Source organism: Acanthaster planci, linkage group LG19, assembly GCF_054643075.1.
Source record: "Acanthaster planci isolate LZ-2023a linkage group LG19, COTS_SCS, whole genome shotgun sequence".
In the NCBI taxonomy this organism is placed as follows: domain Eukaryota; kingdom Metazoa; phylum Echinodermata; class Asteroidea; order Valvatida; family Acanthasteridae; genus Acanthaster; species Acanthaster planci.
Genome location: NC_141795.1, coordinates 4,747,368 through 4,764,060, shown reverse-complemented (window position 1 = coordinate 4,764,060; position 16,693 = coordinate 4,747,368). Strand labels below are relative to the sequence as shown.

At 40.6% G+C, this 16,693-nt stretch overlaps 2 protein-coding genes and 1 pseudogene across 3 annotated transcripts; 1 reads left to right on the top strand and 2 right to left on the bottom strand.

Annotated features, from left to right (window-relative positions):
- Positions 1 to 41: 41 nt before the first annotated feature.
- LOC110973933 (multiple inositol polyphosphate phosphatase 1-like) lies at positions 42 to 4,133 on the bottom strand. The gene is made up of 3 exons (XM_022225166.2): positions 3,213 to 4,133; positions 2,853 to 3,084; positions 42 to 1,661 (listed from the first exon to the last, which is right to left on the bottom strand). Exons 1-3 carry the CDS (start codon positions 4,060 to 4,062, stop codon positions 1,193 to 1,195), a joined length of 1,551 nt encoding a protein of 516 aa, XP_022080858.2. The 5' UTR covers positions 4,063 to 4,133; the 3' UTR covers positions 42 to 1,192.
- Positions 4,134 to 4,674: 541 nt separating this feature from the next.
- On the top strand, positions 4,675 to 14,482 carry LOC110973938 (STAM-binding protein-like A). The gene is made up of 10 exons (XM_022225197.2): positions 4,675 to 4,869; positions 6,462 to 6,597; positions 6,769 to 6,833; positions 7,773 to 7,848; positions 8,938 to 9,030; positions 9,725 to 10,119; positions 10,367 to 10,574; positions 10,877 to 11,014; positions 11,201 to 11,313; positions 11,746 to 14,482. The coding sequence occupies exons 2-10, from the start codon at positions 6,466 to 6,468 to the stop codon at positions 11,906 to 11,908; spliced, it is 1,383 nt and encodes a 460-aa protein (XP_022080889.2). The 5' UTR covers positions 4,675 to 4,869; positions 6,462 to 6,465; the 3' UTR covers positions 11,909 to 14,482.
- Positions 14,483 to 14,636: 154 nt separating this feature from the next.
- LOC110973972 (glutathione peroxidase-like) lies at positions 14,637 to 16,602 on the bottom strand (annotated as a pseudogene). Its single transcript, XR_015423346.1, has 2 exons — positions 16,022 to 16,602; positions 14,637 to 15,695 (listed from the first exon to the last, which is right to left on the bottom strand). The product of XR_015423346.1 is annotated as a glutathione peroxidase-like (transcript).
- Between the last annotated feature and the right edge of the window lie 91 nt (positions 16,603 to 16,693).

Here is a 16,693-nt window from a genome sequence, read left to right as displayed (position 1 = left end):
ACTTGAAAAGTACTCGGCTGGATACTTTTTGAATACTGGTGTAAAAAAATGAATTTCTTTTCCACAGTGATGATTTAAATTTATCTTTTTTATCATCTTGCATTTATGCAGCTACCATCCAAGGTTTTCAGCTTTGTTCCCTCTAAACCAGTTCACTATTTGAAAGTAAACTTGGTACCTAACACTTGGCAGAAAGGTACTGTACTTGCCTACATCACTAAAAATCAACACTGCTGTGTTTCTTAATTAACAGCATGTGTAATTACATTCACCCAAAGTTGCTGGCAATGAAAGTTTGACAATTTAAGAAAACATACACTTGACATGTTTGCGTGACAAGTCTGTCTTGTGGCATACATATCACTTAACTACTTTAGGATAAAATTACCTTTTTCAAAATAAACAAATTAATTTTTTTTTTCTCTGGCTGAAATAAGACACATTTAGAATGGAAGCAAAAATTTCAATAAAAAGCAAAAAAGCAATAAGCAAGGTTGTGGTGTCATAAAATACAATTCACACATCCATACGGTACTCGACTGGAACACTGTAAATATCGGCACTACTGACTTTTCTAAATTAGAGTACGTGTCATCAACTTTGAGAAAGTTACTGGCATAGGAATATATGACAATTAATAACTAAACGCTTAATCTTGCTTGCATGACGAGGCCATTTCGTGGCATACATATGACTTGACTACTTTACGGAAAAATTACCCTTTCAAAATAAAAAACCTCAAATTTCCATTCTTTGGCTGAAATAACACACACTAAAATGGAAGCAAAAATTTGATAAAAATAGTAAGCAGGGCTTTTTTAAAAATACAACTCGCACATAATTATAGACTATTACAAAAATTTTGAACTCCACTAAATGACACACATTTCTCAAATGTCCCAAAATAATAAGCGACTATAATATATCAAGCTAAAATATTTTGGAGAATATACATATATGTATTAAAAGGTAATGGAAAATATGATTTTCATGCAAGCTTTTGGTTTATAGCACCTATGCAAACTATTATAAGTTTAACCAAAATATGAGTTTTATTTACAACGTACACGTATGTTTTTCTTTTTTGGTGGTTTAATACATTAGTAAGTTTCATATTTGAGCTCTGTCCAGCAAGTCAATGTTGTCATCATTTTATTGCGAGTTATTTTAAACAATCCAGTGTTTTGTTGACTTAATCAAACCTGGTGAAAGACAGAGCTATCAAAGCAACATAAGCCAGAAGGAAATTTAAACAGACAGAGTAAGTTATGTCAGCCCCACTGTCCGGTTGTTGCGTCGTGACTTCCAATAGAACCTCAGCGCATTCCTCGGTAAAGTTGCATGTGCCGATTGCCCTTTCAAGCCCTGTCCGGAATTCCTCCAAGGAGCAGAATTGACCATTGCAGAAATCCAGCTGTACAGGACTCTCGTTGAGGAGGGTTTGTACCCGGAATGTCACCGCAGAGTCAGAGGTGCAGCCGTACAAAGCAAATGCCACATTGCCTGCAAACGGCGACATGTGCGCAGCACGAAAGGTCCGATTGATGTTCTCTCGAAAGTTGGAAGCGACGAGTGGTAGAGGGTCGTCAAAGAGGCCCAGGAGTGCCACGAGGGGCACAATTGTTTCGGAATGTGCAAATTTGAAGTTGCCAAGAGGAGATCTGAAAAGTTTAACAAAACTTCCTGATGAGACCACTTACTGAACACAAAAAAAGGGATGCTGTTTTGCCCAAATGACTTTTTATGAAAATTCTGCTTCAAAGTCTGACAACTTCAAACCTAAATTTGTCAGTTGAAATGAAAATGGAAAGAAGGTAAACTGGTCCTTCAAATTTCAACCAAGATAAGGATGAAACCACATCCCACCCCCTCCACATCAGCCCATACCTCAAAGTCAAGCACTCACATGAGCCTCACATGCAAGTCACATTTGCTGGTGGGTTTAGCATTTCTGCAAACACTTTATGAAGGATGCAAATATTGAATACATGTGTGTGGCCCCTGTTAGGTTTGCCTACACTACAATTATTTATTTTTTTGGACAAACACTGGCTCATCCCTCGGAATTCAATGCTGTTTCTTTCCACGATGGTCCTTGTTTATTTAAGGTCAAGTTCTCACGAACTTACTCCAACTCTACATGCATTCTTCAAGTTTGGTATAGACCCATAGTTTGTCCCAGCCTACAGATGCCCTTTACCCTTACCAATTTCCCCCAAGCCTGCTGGGGTGTTGCCCTAGCCTCAAACTGAACCTTTGTCCGCCCATCCTGTGAAAGCTCTCAGTTAACACCAATTAAAATTAACTTTCAGATTTACATCACTCAGACAGGAACAAAATCAGACAAAAAAGCTGTGGCTGACAGCACGTCAGATAACTAATTATGCTAACTAATTCGGAAGCCCTGAGAGCTACAGCGTGCTCAGGGCATGCATACCATCACACATAGATCAGAAGCTAATTAGTTTTTTTAATTGTGCACAGAAAACATTTTGCTATTTACTCAAAGTCACAACGACTGTGCCTGTTGATGGGATGATATTGATATTAACATAAAAGAAAAGAAATGGGTGGGGGCAGTGATGTGACTCGTTAATTTCACTTTGCCTTAAGTCTGGACTTTCATCTGCATCCGCAATTCTACAATACTTGCTTCCATAACAAACTGGAATTTTTAACAAATGTTTGTTTTGTACTATATGCAAACATCATTATTCACTGAGGATTTAGTAATAATACTTTGCATTGCTAGCAAATACTGTTCCCAACAATTCACTTGGAATTGCATGGCTCTTGGAGTTCAAGGGAAATATCTCTTGGATTTGGAGCTGTAAATTGGGTCAGGTACTTACTGAGAAGGGCTATTAACCCTGTCTTGCAGGTAGTTCAGTGCATCTTGAGCAAGTGTACAACTGATTCTGTAGTTGATGCTAAACCCATAAGCTTTGTTCCAGTAATTCTTCAACTCGGAGTGGTATTCTGGGGCGTAGAGGTCTTCCAATTCAAACAGTTTACACCAGGTTTCAGTGTCATTGTATAGGGCACGGTCATAACCACACATTTCAGAGAGCAAGATCACTTCCTCTGTAAAAAGAAATATTATTGATACAATAATTTGATTAACACTGTCTTAAGCTTATTTATAAACTCATAACAGAAATGTTGGGTGTGATCGGTGGCAGTGTACAATGGTACAATTTTTTTTATCTTACCTCTGGAAATGTCCCAAGTACCTTCTCCGGGGCCTGCTAGCTCCTGAGCAACTGTCAGCCAAACTTCCCCGATCTCTGGCCCGTCTCTGAACTCGTTTTGCTCTCGTTTTGTCCGCCCACCATTCACAGCCTCCGTGCACTCCTCCCAGATATCGTAAAACCTCAACAGCGGGTCATTATCGATAGGATTGTGCGGCACGGTTGTCGAAGTTGGGGTTGGACTTCCAGCATTTTCGGTACACCGGACGGTGAAGGCCCTCTCGGAGTAGTTGGTCTGGCAAGTTTGGTCATCTCCAACCACGCCTTCGATGTAACCCCGAGCGCTATCGATGGTGCGTGTCTTCCCCGTGCTCTGGAACGAGTAGCGGCCCAGGTCGACATCGGAGTCCGGGAACAGCTCAGGGAAGCGATTCTTCAGTCTGCCCGCCAGTTCTCTCATCTCACTCCACCCTGAATCGGCTAGCATAGATGCATTGGATATTGGGACCTCAGTCACATTCCGGAGGTACTGAAATTCGGGATTGACGTCCGTGCTTCGAAGCCGCTCGATGATGTTATGCACATCTTCGAGGTCCCCATCGCTCGGGTAGCGAGTGCCGTGTCGGTAGACGGTATACACACCGTATGGTGTGCAGTTATCCAGGCCTTCTGGTACGCTGGCTCCGGTCGATTCAGCCAATTGCAACCAATGCAATTGACTGTTTCTTATGGAATCAGTGGTTTCCAAAGACAGATCGTAGCCAGTTTTGGTCGCATAGAGTGGAACTGTATTACCAACTGGTCCACAGAGTGTCAAAAGAGGAAAGAAGATGAGACGAAAGATTGACAGTTCTACTTGCAACACGTCCATTGCAAAAGGTTGGCGATGGCCAAGTGGCTCGCTAGCGCTAGTTACTTCGCAGCGCAGCACGCGTACGTCAGACGAGTATATGGACAGATCAAGCATAGCTTGGTACTAGCTCCATTAAAATAAAATGGCGCCCTCATACGTTGGATCATCAACATCGATCATTATCATCGCTGCAAAAAAAATCCAGGCGCGCACAATTCCCGCTGTCTGTATTAATTTTCCCTTAAATTGTGGTCAGAAAGAACCAAAATAAATGGCTAATTTATTTCTTGAAAATTGAAACATTGTTCCCTTTTTCATTAAGTCTTACAAACTGTCTCTTTTCTTTCAAAGTTGTGAAGTAAACCCAAAGCCCTCGCAATTCTTGACAGCCCCGCCCCTTTAAATCATAGAGCAAGGACATAAACTTACTCTCTGTTTAAATAGACATCTGTACCTTTTTTCCAAAATAATTTGTAACGATTCCCTTATTATCGACAACAAAACATGAATAAATAAATAAAGATAGGAGGAGGGCTGTGAAGTTATAAATAGCACACACATCATTTCCACCTGCCGATGATTATAAAGTGACTGGTTCCCGCAGCATGCGCAGTAAATTTAAGGGATGAACGTCACCGACACCTACGAAGTGACCAATGATGGCGGCGTCCGTGAGTGATGTCCGACACTTCAGTCTGAGCGGACTTTGACATGACGTTTAACCACACAGAGGCATAGGTTTTTACGGTAGCCAGCAAAGTTGAAGACTTTCTTATTCGAGAACTTATTCAAGTATTTTTGCCAGGGTAAATCGTCTGTCAAACGGTAAGAATGTAGGTAACAGCCTAAACAGGACAATGAGGGCCGAAAAATGCAGCCAACATGGCCAACCAACCTAGCCCCAGTTGTGTGGCACGGACTCTCACTCCCGCTCCATCCTTAGCCACACATCCGTGTACGCAATTTCGCGTCGGTGTACTGAAAATTTTCGGTGCACCCACTTATCATTGTGGGCACAATACCTTTTGCACACAGAGATGATCCTTAGCTTCTCCGCTTTCTTAGCGCCATTTATTGAATGATTTCACTCAACGTTCTCAACCATGATGGCATGGATGGGGGAATTTGTTCTTATCCCTCCGTGGTCCAACCAACCCACCATCATGACCATCATGGCCATGCCCGCTCTGTATTCTAGCATTGCGCTTATAGTGTAATTTGACAACCAGAAATAGAAGCCATTACTGCGGTGGCACAATCACGACAATGCTCGTGGATCATCATGTGAGGATAGGTGATGTGCTCGTGTTATGGGGTATAGAGCAGACATCCCTAGATTCTCACAAAATGGCAAGTACCGCGCCAGTGAAAACAGCCACCATGGTGACATACACATGCAAAAGCCAGTCCGAGGATCGGGTTACACAATCTTTTCTTCGATCAGTACGAACGCTCACGTTCACTGCAGTTGTTGTCATCGGCGCGGTGTGGTTGCTACCCACACACTTGCGTCAAGCTGAAGAACATGCGTGTGATTGCCACCGCAGTTAGGGTGTCAAATTGGATTAGTTTAAATAAAGGCCTATTTCTCCATGGTCCGAGTAACCTAGACCCACGAATCGCCTTTTTAAACATTTGGACAGTCACCCAACTACATCATGTACATATAGGCCAACAGTATGTCTATGGAGGAAGGAATAGCCTTCCTTCATGATATGTCCCAATCATCGCATTATCAATCATCAAACAGCATTGCTGGTCTTGCTGGTTTTCAGGTTGTGTACAAAGTCTACATAGAACTATAAATTTAGGCCAATTCAGTGTTTTTTGACAAAAGTAAAATTGTTCCCATCAAGTTGTCATGATTGTGCAGCACAGTAATTGTTCAGGAAATGTTCCACAGATTGTGTAAAGATCGAGAGATTTCAGAAATCGACTGATTGTGCCCAACATATACAGGTACATACATGTACTTCCTACCCTAACAGTCCTAAATCCTCCAATTTCAATATGATTTTACATACACCCTAGGGAGTCAGGGTCAATAATGGAATAATTTACATAAGTCACCACTGTTGGGATTATTTTACTAAGTACTGAAATTTTTTAGTTTATTACAGATGTCATTATCATGATTATCGTCATTTCGGGCAGAAGAGTTAGGGCAGTGGAGTCAGTGCCCACTTTTTCAACGGGGGGACATGACCCTCCTTCATTGCACATTTGACAGGTCTTTTAATGGAATGGGGCTTTTTGGATCGGTCTATGACTGACATGACTGATGTCTGATGGTCTCACAACTCCCCTCCCCTCCTAATAATTGTTTTGTCACTTTCGATTGTCATGGATGGCTGTCATGGTAAGGAGGATGAATTTTTTTATTAAATTTAGGTTTTTTTTCTTGTAATTGAACTCAGGAAGATGTCAGTTGCCGTGTGTGAACCTCCAGCAGACAGGGTACGATCACTAGCCTCCTTAGGCTCAGCTGTGGAGGTAGACCATAACGTGCCTGTCATTAGATACTTCAGATCTGGCAAAGAAATGATGAGGATGGTAAGTCCATAATCTAATTGGCCAAGAACTTTCATAAAGTGTCTTTGAAAAAAAGAAGAAAGAACGTATATAAATATTCATGTATTTTGTATTTTCTTCAGGATAATATCCTTACCCATATGCCCTGCCCTTGTAGTTTTTCCCTCAAGTATTATGTAACTATTTTTCCAGGCTGATGTTTACTATGAGGAACATAATTATGAACATGCCTTCATCCTGTACTCCAAATTCATCACGTGAGTTTTTTTCCTTGCTTTCTAGTCAATGTTAAGAGTAGGCTTTATTTAGGAGAAGGGACTTGGATGCGTCTTCAAACTTCATAAGTATCTCAGATTCCAACAGTCCCAATGTCTTTGAGAATCCATTATTTACTTGTGGAAGATTTCGTAGAATTGAGGAAGATACATGTTGAATCCTACACTGCCACAATTTTTTAACAGTACATGTGGCTTAATGCTCCAAGAAAGTTGAAATGCAAAGAATTGGCCATTGGTTTCCTGTAGTGTGGAGAATTTGTAGTATTTTTTAGGGTTCAAGAAGGTTGCTTGTACAAGTAACCAGGGAGCTTGCAAAAATAACATCTGTTTGTACACATTACATTTGTTCTCTGTCAGTGTTGTAAACGTGAACAATGATCATATAAAAATACTTCTCAGCCGTCTGTTTGTGCACAATTCCACATGACCTTGAATTGCAGAGATTTATTACAGTATTTCACACAGATCAAGCATATGGTGCCCTGTTAGCCTTTAGGAATTTTACAGCAAATTATTTTACATGTACATGTATGTATCCAAATGGGCAATGAACCCACTTAAGTCTGGTTAAGTCTGATATCGTCTCCATATTTGCTATTGCTAGAATGGTCTTCATTGTGTGGCTTCAGAGATTGAACTTTGACCTTGTGTAACACTGACTGTACAAATGCAGTACCATGAACATGCAAACATGCATGAGTGAATCAGTGGTCTAAATATAGACGATGAGGTAATGTGTATACACGTTGGGGATGCCAGTCATTGCTTAATACATCTGAGTGGTAATATGCATGTATCTAGAAATAAAGACTCTTTCAAATTCTACATATTCTCAGACCAACATTTGGACAGTGATTTTAGAAGCACCACCATGGAATTGACAGATGAACATCTTTTTCTTTTTCTCTGCACCCTCAGTATTTTTGTGGAGAAGTTACCCAAACATCCTCTGTATAAACAAGCGCGATCGGAGGACATTAGAGAAACCAAGAAGGTACAGCTGGTTCAGGATTTCTTCATTTATTTCAAAATCGTTTGTTTTATCTCTTTTACATCAATTTTAAGCTATCATAAGGCCAAACAAAACAATAGCTGTGTTTCCATTTACCCGACCCAACCTAAGATATCACGTGGGACCTATATCTTTTTATTCAACAAATCAATAAAATAAAAAAACGTGTAGTGCCTTGCCCCGAGCCTAATTTTGTGTACATCGTCCTGCACATTGTATTATTCTAAATTTTTTTTCATGAGATGGACAACTCTTGTGTGTTTGTATTTCAACAACCAGCTGCTTTACTACATGTACTCAATCACAGTGCTGATATGTAATATTGACGTGCACTTGTTCAGTAATAAATCTGACACTGACTTAGTACCTGTTACAAATATATGCCCTCCCCTAAAAAAAATACAGACCATCATCCCACCCTAATTTTTTTGGCCATAAAAATTTAGAGTAAAAAAAAATTGTACCCAACCGACCACGCTAATTTATTTTTTCAGTGTAATAGGAAACACATGTAGTTGTTTTGTTTGGCCTAATCAGAAATACACTCTGTAACGAGTATGTCAAAAAACATGTAATTAGTTCATGAATGTACAGCATAATTACTGTTAATTTTCCTGGGACTTAAGTTCTTAGTTTTGCTGTTTTAAGTCATTTAGGTGTTTCCCTCAAATGACATCACACTTTTGTTCATAAATATGCAAATTTGCATTAGTGTAAAATTCAAAAAGGCACCAAAATATTCGTAAAGTGGCAAGTTGTTTGTATGGCGGCTGCAGCAAAAAATTGTTTTCATTGCATTTAAAGGAACTTCATGGCCCATAAAAATATCTGCTTAGGGTTGGATTTTAATGCATCCAGGAAGTTCCTGAATAAATAGTGAGGTGTTAATGGTCACATCATGTCAGCTTTGTAGAAGTCTGAGAAAGATGATAACTGCGAGTAGGATGTGGGCTGAAACAGGACATTTTAAATGTATGTTTGTGTCTAGAATTACTAATGCATGTTTCCAGCCCTTTGTTACAAAATGCTATTCCAAACAGGGCAATATTATACATTTTTCCTCTTTCGTAGAAAGTCAAGCTAGCTTTTCCCAAAGCAGAGGATACCAAAGCTAAGCTTAAGCAGAAGTATGACAAGGAATACCAAATATGGGAAGAAAAAGAGGTGAGAAATCAAATAAGAGTGGCTAGCAAGTGGTTAGGAATAAAAAATTATCCAGACTTAGCAGAATCTTTCTCAATGGCAAAACAAATTTTTTTGGCCTTTGAAAAAGATTCTGCTAGGATTGAAATGCCACGCCCTCCTTGGTTGTGATTTGTATTTTAGGTCACTGTAGCCAGCATGCAGTTTGCTGCGGTTTTGTGTTACATTATTATCCAGACTGGGTTGGTGTAGTTGATCAAAGCAAGAAACAAAGTTGCCAGTACCCGTTGTGAAGATCTGAGGGCCTTACAGGTACATGTAGCTGGCTTGCTTGTTGTTGGATGCTGTTGAATTTCAGCCCATGCGACACTTCTTCTCGGTAGTTTATGTTAGCGGGACACACACATGATTCTGTTGGCTCCAGCAGGCTGGACCGTTTTCTCTCATTCAACTCTGTTGTATTCAGCCGTCTTCATGCTGCGGGTAGATTCAGCCCGCTTCACATTTTACTGCTGTAGAATGTTCGATTGAGCACTTCAGTGGAATACATTGTGAAAGCTTGGTTGGGTGTAAAAAGTAAACTCTGCTTTCATATCAATTGATTAACTTTATTGTGAGTATTTTCTCATAAATCTGTGGATTTCTATCGGCTGTCCAGTTGGCTGCAAGACTTCAAAGGGTTTCAGAAATGAGATTTCTGTTGTTGATATTACAGAAACAAAGACTCGCAGAGGAAGAACGCTTGCGAAAGGAACAAGAGAAATGGAATGCAGAGCAGAGGCGGAGACATGAAGAGGAAGAGGAGGAGAGAAGACAACTCCAGGAGGCTAGAGAACGATCCTTGATAGAGGAACAGCAGCGTCAGATAGAAGAACAAAGACAAGCTATCCTTGAAGAGCAGCGACGAGCAAAGGAGAGAGAGGAAGGTGAAAAGCGAGCATTAGCAGCACAAGCAGCAGCGACGGCAGCAGCAATAGCAGCAGAGGGTGATGCCATGCCCTCAGCTCCATCTCCTGGAATACCTCCTCCATCGTACGAAGCTGTGGAGGCTGGTGGCTACTCCATCTACAAGCCTGCCGATGATTCCATCAGCCCAAGAGGGCAAGTAAGGTGAGAAAATTACCAAACCTCTTGTCTCATTTTCACTTAAGGTAGCAACCATGGTCAAGTGAGAACACAGACTAAGGTTGTTTGTCATAAGTTGATTGATGCAGTTATCAATTTGCTAAGTGCAGCAATGTTTCTCGGTGCTTAGTACATGTACTTGTAGTGAGGAGTTTGCAGTGTCAAACTTGCAGCCGTAATTTTTTGCTAACAAGCATTTTCTTATCCCACATTGTTGATTTCTGTCATCCAGCCCAGCGCCACCGACATTTGATCGTAGCCTCAAGGTCGACCGGTCAACCAAGCCCTCTCACTTGCTGAGTACTGTACCCAGTTCCAAGAATCGCTATGGGCTTAGAGACCTGTTTGTTCCCATGGACACGGTGGAGAGATTCTTAACATTAGCCAGTCTCAACACAGCCAAGAACCTAGAGACTTGCGGCATCCTAGCTGGTAAATTGGTAAGCAAAAACAACAGATCAGAGGAGTGTAGCTTCCTTTCAAGACAAACTAATTTTGGCGTCTTACATGAACAAGAGAAAACAATTGCTCTTGCAGTAACACACGGCATGCATGTTCTAGCATGGATGCCATCACATAGCACCATTTGTGTTCAAACTTAGCATGATATTCCAAGGAAAATTGGAAGAACCTGATTGGGATGAAATTTCAATTCACATGACAACCTGGTTGGGATTTGAACCTGGCTCACTGAGTTGACAGCCTTTGCAACTTGAATGAAATTTGTTTTTTTGGCTTACAGTCCCACGATGCATTCACCATCACACACATTGTTGTACCTAAGCAGACATCAACATCAGACTCCTGCACAGCGTTGAATGAAGGCGAAATCTTTGATGTCATGGACATGAAAGACCTCATAACACTAGGATGGATACATGTGAGTTATAAGCTTCAGCATTAGAGTAGATCATTTGTGACCACAGACAAACCAAAAGTGGTGTGTCCTTGCTTTCGTGCAGTTCAGAAATAGGGATATTTGAGTAAAGTTTCTTTCAATGAGGATCTTTCTTGGAGTTTGGAAGTTAAAGGACAGAGTTTCAAGCATGTGATTTTTTCCTCTTAGACTCATCCCACTCAGACAGCGTTCATGTCCAGTATCGATCTCCATACGCACTGTCCATACCAAGTCATGATGGCAGAAGCCATCGCTATCGTATGTGCTCCAGCCCACAAGGAGTAAGTACTCAAAGATTTTTAAACCTTGGCCCGATCATTAGTCCATATATTTTAGCATCCAGCCCCAGGATTTGCCCAAAATTTTGAAGTATTCAGGGCCTAGATAACAGGTGTTCTGTATGGGCTTTGGTGTCCTTGTTTGGTTTCGGCCCTGGGTGTTAAAGCCCCCCTTTCTGGAAACAGAGTAGAAACTCGAACACTTGGCGCGCATCCAAGTTTTTAGATTTTCAGATGAAAGTATATCATGCATTTTGCATGTCATATAAAGTTAAGCCATGGTAGATTTGAAGTTACGAGTCGGTAGCATCATTTCAGAGTCCTTGGTGGTCTGATTATTGTTGTAGACACTCAAAATACAATTCTGAATGATGTCTCATTGTAATAATCTATTTCTGTTGTTCCACCGTTCTTCACTTCCCCCACCCCCATCAGGACCGGTTATTTCTCCCTTACACCTGACTACGGCGTAGGTTTCATCAGTAATTGCAAAGAGTTGGGGTTCCATCCCCACCCCTCCCAACCACCCATCTATGAAGAAGGCAAGCACGTCAAGATTGCCCGCGACGTGTCCATTCAAGTCATCGATATGCGGTGACGTAAGGCCCCTTGGGTAATCGATACAGTTCTGTGTCCGTTTGACGAGATTTTACGGCCCCCCTCCACCACACCTCAGATGCCCCGCCGTGCACATTAAGCAACAGTTCCTATGAAACACTTCAAGCTGAGGGCACCTAACTCTCTGTACTCTAATACCCAGAAAAGGAATTATATCTGGCTGGATTTGAATAACATGGCTACGACTAGCAGTCACACAAGTCTATGGACAAAGGCTACAGCCGGTAGCAAGTGGTTCTCATACATGCATATGTTTATCCTAGCCGTAGCAGTAATTTGGATGCAACCTCAGTAATCCATTATGGCTAGGATACCTTTGCCAGAGTGTTTTACTAATCACATTTTTAGTATATTTTCACCAAAGCACACTGGTTGCCCATGGCTTTTCTTTTTGAATGAAAAGAATTTCATTTTGAACAGTTGTCGAATTGTTTTAATCAACTTTAGTAAATTGCTGACCTTTGACCTTTGATTAAAATATAACCCGATTGGACCATGTAGAAACCTACATTGCATCGGTTCGCAATTGTGCTGCCTGTGCCGTGGAATAATGAAACATAATTTTTTGAAGTCTTATGTAAATGAAACAAACAGTGTGACACACATCTGAACAACTCAACTAAGATACAGAATGAAGGAAAGTTTTCTTGGTGAAAAATTTCCTTCCTTATTGGAATTTTGGTCATGAGATACAAGGCATGATCATGTTATTTCTCAATACGTCTGTTCACCCTTTTACACGTGTTACAGTGTAAGATTTTTAATTTACAGTGAAATTCTTCTTAACTCTAGAATGTGAACAGGTTATTCATCCCAAGTTCATAACATCAATGTCATAAATACAGCTTGGTTGAAGTACATCAAATGTTCTAGGTTGCAGAGTGTCAAGCGTTTGATAGCTGGTGCCACAGGTAGGCAAGCCTTCTGCATACAGCCTTGAATTAAAGTTGGTGTGTTAGAGACACAACCATCTTTCTTCATAAATCCTTAATCACAAGAGGTCAGAAATGAAAGCTGCTTCTGCCATTCTGTCCAACCCAACATTAACCCAAAAAATCCTCAAATTCTTTCTTTGGATGTGTGATGACATTGTCACACATTTCTGACAAGTTGTATGATTATGATTATTTTTTTTAATGTGTTGTATCAGACAACATTTCTGGGTTATCGTTGGTTGTTTAAGCTTCATCTCCGGGCATTGATCAAACACCATTGTAACCTTTTTGGAGAGGAGAAAGTCCATATTCCAAGTGGTTTATTTGGAAATACATTTCAAAAAGTGGATACATTATACAGAGTTTACAAAGATGCTTAACTTGAGATAAACATTTGACCTCATCAATAACCACATTGTAGTTGAACCGGACTTCATTTACATGTAATAGCAGTACTGATAAGTAAAGTTTTATGACCTACCTGTAACCACCAAAGAAAAAATCGGGAGGTTTTTGCAATCAGAGAGGTGTTGGGGCCTCAAAGGGGAGGAGTTGGGGCTTTGTTCCTCAGAGTGGGTAACATGTATATTAAACATTTTATTAGGAGAAAAGTCAGCCATTTTAGTTACGGTTGTATCGTGTGTCTGTGCAACGTGTGAAAAAAAGTAAGAGTAATTTCAAAGGTCAAGGGTCAGTACGACTGAGAAATGTGTTCCTCTGAAGTAAAACACGGTGGACTGGTAATGTGTTGCTTTGAAGACAAACAACCATGCAGTAGAATTGGTTTTGATACATTTGAAAATTGTTTTTAAGTTTTTACATTTTGGCTTCAGTTCAGGAATTTGATTTTTTTTAAGGTTTGTGTTAACATGTTTTTGTAATAGAAGTTATTGGCTTTACAGTCGGTGTATAACCAAATTTTGTTCATTCTCAATAACCTCTATTGGAAGTTAAACATTATGGGTTGTGACATTTGCAAAAAGTTCATAAAAGTCAGCCTCAAATGTTTCTTTTTCAGTGCAACCAATTATTGGCCGACATGTCCACATGTGTTAAGTAGAATGTTTTTATTTCATTCAATGACCTGTTCAAAGACACTGTTTATATTTGCAGATTTCTTCTGGCGGTCCGGAGCTTTTATATATATGTACATGTACAGTAGATAGTCCTTGGCTGTTTCCAATCCAGTGGGTGCAACATGTTTTGCCATGTGCCAGATAGAACATTGTAGTTCTTCGGTCTCCCACTGCTGTAGGAAGGACAGCACAGGCAGTTATTGCTGTGGTGGAAATATTGGCAAGGTTTTACAGAAAAAATGAAAGCATCCAGCAAATCATTGCTTTTGTATTGGCCACGGGGAAGAGTCCGTATGAAATAACAAAACTAATCGGTCTACCAGACCAAAAGAACTGATATATGCACTGTTATTGTTATGGTATTGTGTTATTGTAGGTTACATTATCTTGTGTATAAATGTACAGTGCATATTGTATATATAGTAATATAGCAGGCATATCTTTATTGAGCTGAGAAAACTTTATCTTAAAATAGTTACAAAATATGACTTGGTTTCAAAAATGTGAAATGACTTATAAAATGATGAATCGCATCCGCATGTATTCAAGTTGCAAGCCCTCTTTCCTTGAGGTGTTGTATTGAGCAAGACTTCCTGAACAGTAAAGCAAATTTTCTGTCGGGATCTTTGTTTCTTAATTTGCTCGCAAAACTCCTTTTCTTTTGAAGACAAAGAAGACACGGATTCACAACTGCAAGTTGATTTTTTTTGGCGCAATATTTAATCAAATAATTATACTAATAACTCGGAAAGAAGTCACGACTTCTTGAGACTCTGCAAAGCTTTGCATGTTGTGTCTACACATCCACTCTTCCCATGTCTGCCCGAATGCACAAAGACAGACCTGTTGAGAGTAACATCAGAGCAAGGCCCTCGCTGAAAGCGTTTAAGACTTGCTCATCATTAGCTGTGTAAAATGTACTCCCTCCAAAAAATCTTCAATCCTTTACCGAGTCATCTCAACAAATTTTTAAAAATGCTTTGCTTTAGTGCCATAATACTTCGTGACAAAATCTTTTGAAATCTTAACAAAATACATGAACTGTTCCCTGTCTATTTGTTCAGAAGTTGAATGATAGTACTCCCTCATCATTTAAATTTTTTTGGGGGGGGGATTGGGAGGGGCCAGTTTCATAGAGATGCCAAGCTGAGAATGGTGCTTAACACAAAATGTATTTGCCTAGAAAACACTTGACTGATTTCCACTGAACTGGTACCTTTGGCCATGTCTGAATCACTTGGCTGCAGCTTGAAATTACACAAGTCTATGACAGTAGCTGCAGCCAGTTCCCATAGGGTCATGTGGAATTCCAAGCCGTAGCCAAGTGTTTTGAACGTGGCCTTTTGTTCAGGAATACTTTCTGGTTTTGAACTCAAATAAATTCGTCTCTGAGAAGTGGCTTTTCAAAAGTGGGTGCACAGAATCTGAACTGGGCTTTTGACAACTCTCTGAAAGGGAAAGCAATTTCATGGTAAAACAGTAAAGAAAAAGTCAGGCACCCAGAAATCTGATGCAATGCAAAGAGCTAAAGAATGTCTCTGCTTTTGAAAAAAAGTTACGAGGACTTTTTGAGCAACAAGTCAATATCCGTCTTCAGCATGGAGGGGCCCACCAGGGGATCGTAGCGCTTATAAGGGATCCCGTTGGAATCGATGAGGAACTTTTGAAAGTTCCAAGTGATGTCGTTGTTGCTGATGGGAGACCAGTAGAAGTTGGATGGGTCACCAATTTCCTCCTTGACGGCCGGACAGACACTCTTCAGGACGGAAATATAAGAAACAAGAATGTGGAATTATATAGAGCATAAAAATTCTCAGACAAAAGAAGGAAATTTCAGAAAATGTGTTCAATATTTCACTTGCCAAGTCTCAGCCAATGAAATTTTTAATTAATTTTGTCTTGTCAGCCAAAGACCGAATTAGTAGATCAGTGTTGCTGATTTGAGAGTTTGAAACAACTTGCATTTCTGAGTTCTGTATCCTTATGATTTGACACAAAATTTGAAGCCAAAGAGTTGAAACATGTACATCATACATGTATTGTATCCATAAATTGGCACATTCAACTTCAAGCCACCCGTACCTTCAGTGCTTTGTAGAGTGGATGAGTGTTTTTCCCATTAACTTCAATCTTCTGGTGCATGGGGAATGTCGGTGCAAACCCTCCACCAGGACGGACGTACTTGATCAAGTTGAGAATCTCGCCGTTGGCTTCTGGCTCCTGAAGCAGGAACTGGTTGCATGGGAAGGCTAGAATCTCGATCTTTCCCTCGTACGCCTTTCGGAGTGCATTCAAGGCGGGGTACTGAGGGGTGGCCAGCCCTCAGAAGCTGGCTACGTTGACGATCACCAACACCTTGCCTTTGTACTGGGACAGCTTGTAGCTTGACCCGTTGAGCGCAGTGACGGAGATGTCGTAAATGGGCTGCGTCGAGTTACACATGGAGTCCAGGAAAGCCTTCGACCCTCCAGGCAGAGCCAGGAGGGTCAAAGCGAGCGCCAGGCCCGCTAAACTCGGCCGGTCCATTCCGCTGAACCCAGCAGAATCCTGAGTTTTAGTAACTTTAATTAGATCTACGGTCTACCTTTTATAACCTGGGCACAGTGGTTGTTCCATTGTTGTACACACCACAGATCAAGGGTCAACCATACACATAAGTGGTTGTATAATAATTTCTTTTTGTTATCGTCTCGCTGGAGCAATCACGTGAAGGATCACGTGCATAGGGATCACGTTGAAATCTGCATATTGTAG

Bases quoted from the DNA above. Each gene is read 5' to 3' on its own strand.
- LOC110973933 (XM_022225166.2), bottom strand. From the start codon at position 4,062: ATGGACGTGTTGCAAGTAGAACTGTCAATCTTTCGTCTCATCTTCTTT. The intron at 3,085-3,212 runs GTAAGATAAAAA...TTCTTTTTACAG, and splicing joins TACTTGGGACATTTCCAGAG to AGGAAGTGATCTTGCTCTCT. The intron at 1,662-2,852 runs GTAAGTACCTGA...TAAACTTTTCAG, and splicing joins AGGGTTAATAGCCCTTCTCA to ATCTCCTCTTGGCAACTTCA.
- LOC110973938 (XM_022225197.2), top strand. From the start codon at position 6,466: ATGTCAGTTGCCGTGTGTGAACCTCCAGCAGACAGGGTACGATCACTA. The intron at 6,834-7,772 runs GTGAGTTTTTTT...CTGCACCCTCAG, and splicing joins CTGTACTCCAAATTCATCAC to TATTTTTGTGGAGAAGTTAC. The intron at 11,015-11,200 runs GTGAGTTATAAG...TTTTCCTCTTAG, and splicing joins TAACACTAGGATGGATACAT to ACTCATCCCACTCAGACAGC.